Raw genomic sequence first — 7,769 nt, 5'->3', positions numbered from 1 at the left:
ACTTATATTTGTCGTTGTCTACATTGTAGATGTCGTGCGATTGCGGTTATTACATATAGGGTTTTCCGAAATCCTATCAAACTGTGAAGTGCTAGTTCAGGTCTGGAACTGTTTTTTGCGAAGTATGTTTGCGAACGAGTTTATCTATGATAGGTCCGGAACTGTGGTTTGCAAACGGCAAGACTAGGCAAGGTCTGGAACGGTAGTTCACGAACTCGGTTTGCGAACTCAGTGGTTAGGTTCTAAAATCAATAAGTATGACAACTTGGTCACATACTATGTATGCTAACTATTGTCCATACTCATGAACTCAGGTTCGTTTGTGAACTCTGTTTGCGAATAAAGTCCCTGGATGCTTAATGTGTTAAGGTATGCGAACTTGGTTTGCAAACCGTGGCATTATGTTCATGAATTGGTTCTTGTATAAGTACTTTGTACACTTACAAACCAACCCGAATATGTTTCAAATGCTTCATGGATATTTCTATGAGATAGTGAACATTTGAACAACTCTCTTAAAACACATTTAGATTCATTTGATTATCTATCATGATTGATTGATTATTAGATTTGGTCTAAAAGGGTTAGATGAATATATCTAAGCTAAAATTGCAAATGGCTAACTTCAGTTAACTGTTATTGAGCCAACTTGTTATACACGTTTAGGTAAGGTTCATCCATATCTAAATATGGGAATATTTCATTTGTGTGTATCAAAAGAGACATAATATACTTTGCATATTTTAGGGAGAATATGATCAATTTGTTTTGTTAGGTTTTAGATTTCTTTGCTCGATCTTTTTTGAAACTTCTTGACTAGCCCTGTTTTAGTAATCAATTTGTTGATGGTTATGTAGGGAAAAATTAGTAGCGATAGCGGATATTATGTATTGCGACTATTCTATTCCTTGTCTTAGATTTCTTTTCTTTATCTCTTAAGTTCTCTTTTAAACTAATCCATTTTATTTCTTCTTTTCTTATGGATAACTAATCATTTTGTTACAACATCCATGTTTATTAATAAGTTGTAAGTATTAGCAGTGGTGTTCATTCCAGTTGTGGTGTTTCTGCAACTCGCGTTTCTGAATCATGCTAGCAGTGGTGTATCCTACAGCAGTTGTGCGACCCTCAGCAGTTGTGCTCTCCGTCACCTCCATGATGGTTCCATATAGGTTGCTTAAAGTTGCCTCTTTCAAGTTTGGTCATGATCCTGCTGGAAATTCCTCATCATCATTCAAACTTAATCACCAATATTCAGCAATCCCTTCAAAGTTTCAGAATATGGAAAGTCCAATATCCCGACAGCAGTCAATCAGTTACAGCCGTTCCTGCAATCCTAAGCGTTACTTTAGCGTCAATAATTATTGACGTAACTTTAGCTACTAAAAACTTTCATTTATGAATACTGTCGTTCACCCACAAAGTCATCCTAAAAAACATCCATAACATAATTCATTTCCCTATTTTTGATCAGAAAATATCTCCCTGCAAGTTAATTTAGGTACCTACACCACCGACGTTATTTCTAATATAAATAACCCATTCATTTGGTTTCCTTCTCATAACAAAAAACCCAAAGCTATATTCATTATCATTCATCTCTACCTATGCAATTCTCAGCGTTCTATTATGGCGACTAACCCTCAACTTCAAATTTCTAGCATCACATCACAAATGCAAAATACAAATATTGGGATTGTTAGACCCCAACGAAGAACTCTAGGATCTGATCAAAGTTATTAACAGTGTTGCCGATGAGTGGTCCAACAGTGTGCTTGGTAAGATCGTCTGTACGGAGGTTTTGGAAGTCAGAGAAGTATTAGATGAGATTAATGCAATTTGGAAGAAATTCAGAAACAGGGAAACGAAAGTTATGGGTCGTAATCTTTTCGTCTTCAAGTTCACTACCACCGAAGAACAAGAGGATATCATCAAAAGACCCCATGGACTGTAAAAGGTTACTTGCTTGCCGTGGAGATCTACAATCCAAGGATTCCTTTGGAAGATATCAAATTTCTCCATCAAAATTGGACTGTTAAGTTCCGAAACCTTCAGTTAGAACATCTAAATGTGTCTATGGTGGATGAGATCATTCAATACTTAGGGGAGAAAGAATTGAAATAGACCCTCCTAATGCACATCCTAGGATTGGAAGAATGGTGAAGGCTAGGATCAGAATGCAATTAACATCCCCACTTAAGAGAGGTGCCTGGCTAAAAACATCATCTGGAGGCGAAGCTTGGATTAAGTATCACTGGGAATAGCAACCCTATAATGTATGTGATCAATGTTGGGTTGTTGATCATTCTGATGATAATTGTGAACAAACTGCACGTCAGTTACAACTTGACTCGATGTCAGATGAAGAGTATGAAGTTTGGAACAAGAAGAGGAGTTCGTAGTCGTGGCTGCCCCTGAAGAAAACGCTAGTGCTGTAAACACAAATGGAGATACTGACCCTAGTGCCCCTATCCCCAGAAAGGGTGATATTAATGGAAATATATCCTTATCTGTTGATAACATTAGTGAAGACATGGATAATTTCGAGGAAAGAAACAAAAAGAGGTCTCGTTGTGCTACTGTACCCCCTCTAAACAGCATTTCCCCTAAGCAATCGATCCCAACTCTCCTCAATTCTTCAACCAATCGGTCTAATCAAACAAATCTGGATATTGCTGCTACTACGATGACTCATAATTTTTTTGAAACAAATTCTGGCAACCTAATTGAACCCATGGATGGTGTGGAAATGGAGGAACTTGAAGAGGAAACTGCAGTTGAAGACAACCTTACTCTGATTAATATCACGGGGGCTGCTAAAAAGGTATTTATCATCCTTGATTTTATTTTCCCTAATTTTACAAACCCTAATTTTTCTTATTTTAGCACATACTCTCTACCTCTGATTTATTGCTTGCAATCCCTAGTCCCTGGAAACTGCCATCAAAATCATATAATAGTCATCTATAATTTTCTTTGGTCTAATCCGTTCACAGCTATTAAGAAGTTGTTCAATTGTGATTATGTGATTATTACCCCCACCTCAGTTTTGGTTGATATTGTCTTGTGTTACTTGGTGTTGTATAAGTCAAATCAATTAAATTGCACTGTTGAGTTCCATTTGATTGATTTGGTTGTATCTCTAGATTTGTTTTTTGTCTCGGTTGCACATTGTTTTATTAGTCTTACTGTATGCATAGGGATAATAGGAAATTTGGGTTGTCTTGTTAAGGTCTTACTTTTTTTTTTGTACCTGTCGTCTTTTTTTTACTCCTTGCTTCTGTGCATTATCAGAGTTTGCTTGGTCTTACCGATAGGCAGATCTAGTTACTTTTATACCACTCTCAATATGAGAATATACCGTGGAATTGTCAGGGCTTCGGAAACCCGTCAACTAGAACTTCCTTATGGAATTTGATCAGGTCTCAAAACCCTGAAATGATATTCCTATGTGAAACTAAAAACAACTCTGAAGAAATATTTGGCTATTTAAAAAGATTTAATTTTCCAAATTGTTGGGTTTTTCCTTCTATTGGTCTTGCTGGGGGCATTGCTCTCCTTTGGAAATATGGATTTGATTGTCAGATTGTCCAAAACATTGATAAAATGATCAATGTGATTATTAGAGATGACCCCAGCAAGCCCGAATTCATTGCTACTTTCTTTTATGGTTCCGTATACCATGATGAGAGAGTACAACAATGGAATTTCATTGGGGAAATTGGATCAACAGCTAATCTTCCTGGGGTTATAATAGGTGATCTCAATATTATTATGCACGCCCGTGAGAGATACACTTTTTCTAACCCCACCACTTCTGAGTTTCCTATTATCCAACAAGTAATTGATAATGCTGATCTCTCTGATTTAGGTGGCACTCAATATATTTGGAACAATAGGCAAAGTGGAAATAGTCTTATTTGCGCTAGAATTGATAGGGCATTAGGAAATGGTCTTTGGCTGCAACACTATGGGCTATCTAAAGTAATCCATATTGATACCATAGGCAGTGACCATATTCCTATTATCCTGGAGACTTCACCCATGTCTACTCAGAGTAGTAAGCCATATAGATACTTCAAATGCTGGGGTAGTGATCCTTCGGTTAGAGAAGTTATTAAAAATGCTTACTCTAAATTTGTTAGAGGTTCTCCTCCTTTTCAGCTTACAAATAGATTGAGACTCGTTAAACGTGATATCAAAAATTGGAATATCCATTACTTTGGCAATATTGACCAAAAAGTTAAAACTCTAAATGGTGAGCTTCAAAATCTGAATAGTCTTCCCTATACCACTCAGAACTTAGAACTCATCAAACAAGCTAAACTTGATTTAGATCATTGGCAAAAAGTTCAAGAAGAATTTTATGCCCAAAAATCAAGACAAGAGTTTTACACTTCTTTTGACAGGAATACTAGTTACTACCATAATTCTGTCAACAGAAGAAAGCATTATAACCACATTAGTGCTCTCAAGATGGATAATGGCCAATGGATCAATGATAGAGCTAATCTTGAGAATCTATTGGTCAATCACTTTAGTTCTATAGGAACTACTACTAATCCTTTCAGAAATTATGAGATTCTTAATTGTATTAGCCCATGTATCTCTGAAGCTGATAACAATGTCTTACTAAGACCAATTACCGAGCAAGAGATAAGAGACATTATTAACCAAATGACTCCCTGGACTGCTCCAGGGCACGATGGTTTCCCTCCCGGATTTTATAAAGAAAATATTGATCTTCTTGTCATGGATGTTTGGAAAAGAGTTCAGAGTTTTTTTGATTCCAAACATTTATTAAAAGAAATGAATCACACTTTTCTTTCTTTAATTCCAAAGACTAATAACTCCTCTACCCCTGCCGATTTCAGACCGATTTCCTTATGTAACTCTAATTACAAAATAATCTGTAAGATTATAGTAAACAGAATGAAACCTCTTTTGAGCAAAATAATTAGTCCTTTCCAGTCTGCTTATGTCCCTCAAAGGCATATCCAGGACAACGTTATCATTGCTCATGAGCTGGTACACACCATGAAAAGGAAAAAGGGTAACTGGGGTGTCATGGGCCTTAAAGTTGATATGTTTAAGGCCTTTGACAGGATGGAATGGTCTTTTCTCTTGGATGTTCTTAAGTCCTATGGTTTTTATGAGGATTGGTGTAGTTTAATTTTCCAATGTATAAGTACTACTAGTATATCTATTTCGCTTAATGGTTCACCATGTAGAGCATATAGACCGACTAGGGGCTTGAGACAAGGGGACCCTTTGTCCCCTTACCTTTTTATTTTATGTATGGAAGTATTTTCTAGGTATCTGATCCATGCAGAAAATTCCCAACTTATACATGGTTTAAAAGTCATTAAGGATTCTCCTAGTATTAGTCATCTGCTTTTTGCGGATGACTGCCTCATTTTTGTTAAAGCTTCTCACAATGAAGATGATACTCTCATGGGTCTTATTCGTGATTTTAGTCTTTGTTCCGGTCAAGTTATAAATTTCCAAAAGTCTGGCTGTTTTTTTAGTAAAAATGTTCATCCTGACTTGGCTGTTTCCTTGATTAGATCTCTTAATGTCAAGAAGACTGACCTAAATGAAAGATATTTAGGTATTCCTCTTTCCATTACTAAATCCCATAGAGATTCATTCAATCACTTGAATGATCACTTCGACAAAAGGGTAGCGAAGTGGAAAGGTAAGCATTTTAATCAATCAAGTAGATCTGTTTTGGTCCAACATGTGTTAAAGGCTTCTCCTATTTATCACATGAACACTTTTAGAATCCCAGATGGTATCCTCCAACAAATGGAAAGATCCCAAAGGGATTTTTGGTGGGGTAAGACACGACCTGGTGGTCTTTATCCTATCAATTGGAACAAAGTGTGCTCTCATAAATTGCAAGGTGGTCTCGGTTTTAAAAATCTTAAGCATGTGAATTTATCTCTTTTGAGTGAAACTGCTTGGAAACTTCTCCATTCCCCTAGAAATTTGTGCACAATTATTCTTAGATGTAAATATTTCAGACATGGTAGACCTTTTCTTTATAACAAAAAACAAGACTCTACTTGGGTTTGGAAGAGCATATGCTCTGGTCTTGACTTTATTGCTAAAAACTGTTTTTGGGAAGTGAGAAATAGTCTTGATATACTTGCTTTCAGGGACAATTGGATTCCAAACCCGGTTGAACCTTTGTATGTGTCTGCTCCTAATCCCAATTTCCGTGTGTCTGAATTCATTGATAGGGATACTAAGAGCTGGAATCCTGATCTAGTTAATGCATATTTCACACAACCTAATGCTCAATCTATCCTTAATACTAGAATTCCTCTTACAGGACATGATAGGCTTATCTGGCCTTATATTAAGAATGGGCAGTTTTCAGTGAAATCAGCTTACAAGGTCATATCCGGTCAATTTCAGTATATTCAAAATCCCAGCTAAATTAACCCTACATATAAATCCCTTTGGAAACTGAAAATTCTCCCAAAGGTTCAATTATTTATTTCGAAGTGTCATGAGGGTATCTTACCTTCTAAAACTAATGTCTTTAAGTTCAGCAATGGTCGTGAAAAATTCCGTAGTATGTGTAATTCTGACACTCTTGAGACTGCTGAACACATCATCTTACATTGCCCATTTGCTAAGGAAGTGTGGTCTCTTACTCCCCATAACGACCAGATTGCTTATGATGCTAATTTGAATATATCTATGATTGATTGGGTTTCTAAGTGGCTTTCTACCTCATCACTGAAAGATAAAGTTGTGGATGTCTTTATTATAGCTTGGTGCATTTGGAGAGATAGGTGTTCCTTCGTTTTTGAGGATAAATCTCTTAATCATCATACTACTGCTAGAATAGCACTCAAATTAGTAAATGACACCTCCCATTATCTCAATAGTGTTGTTACACTGACTGAAGCTGCTCCTGTGCAACCTGTTGGCATGGATTATAGTGTTGTCGTCAGCAATTTATCTGATGAATGTACTATTGTATTTTGTGATGCTTCTTTTGATAAAGATATTAATCTTTCTAGTATTGGATTGATCATGAACGATGTTGCAGGGAACTTCCTCGGGTGCAAGACCATCTCAGGCCTAACAAGAAACGCTGAAGAAGCCGAAAGTCTTGCTATCTTAAAAGTCGTACTCTGGGCAAAGGCGCAAGTAAAGGTCGACATCTGCGTTATAAGTGATGCAAAGTAGTTTTAGATTGTTTGAATTAAAATAATAACCAATTAAGTTGGTTTAACAACTATATTCTAGATGATTGTAAGTCGTATTTGGATTCCTTTTAGTTCTATCTGATTTGAATTCTTAAATAGAAGTTTTACACACTTGGCGATATTGCAGCCAAATACTGTAGAACCTCTAGGATCAATGGGGAATGGTTTGGAATTAAACCAAATTTCCTCTCAGGGCAAATGTAATTCATTTTTTTAGTGAAATTGTTTTCTTAGCAAAAAAAAAACAAACTTAGCTTGAATATCAAATCAGGAGTTCATCTAATGGTAGATATTAATTGCTTTGTTACTAAGCTATCTTAGCTTTGATTATAAGCAACCCTGATTTGAAAGACTATATGAGGAGGAACTCTAGCATCTGGGAAACCTAATACCGACACTCTCGTGTGTCCTAGTTGCAAACTAGAGTCGATTCTCCATTAACCTAGGCTTCCAGTTCTTCTGAAAACCATTATTAGGTTTAACGACTTAAAGACTTCGCTTGGGATTCGTGAAGCCAGGTCCAACTATTTTTTCTGTAGTTGC

The 7,769-nt window shown here is 36.4% G+C and overlaps 1 protein-coding gene across 1 annotated transcript; it reads left to right on the top strand.

The window, feature by feature from the left end:
* The first annotated feature begins 2,428 nt into the window (after nucleotides 1–2,428).
* Nucleotides 2,429–7,488, top strand: LOC113357199. Its single transcript, XM_026600528.1, has 2 exons — nucleotides 2,429–2,824; nucleotides 7,067–7,488. The coding sequence occupies exons 1-2, from the start codon at nucleotides 2,534–2,536 to the stop codon at nucleotides 7,100–7,102; spliced, it is 327 nt and encodes a 108-aa protein (XP_026456313.1). The 5' UTR covers nucleotides 2,429–2,533; the 3' UTR covers nucleotides 7,103–7,488.
* Nucleotides 7,489–7,769: the final 281 nt, after the last annotated feature.

This window comes from Papaver somniferum, chromosome 3, assembly GCF_003573695.1.
Source record: "Papaver somniferum cultivar HN1 chromosome 3, ASM357369v1, whole genome shotgun sequence".
Classification (NCBI taxonomy): domain Eukaryota; kingdom Viridiplantae; phylum Streptophyta; class Magnoliopsida; order Ranunculales; family Papaveraceae; genus Papaver; species Papaver somniferum.
The sequence above is the reverse complement of the archived record's forward strand: the minus strand, read 5'-3'. Positions and strand labels throughout refer to the sequence as shown.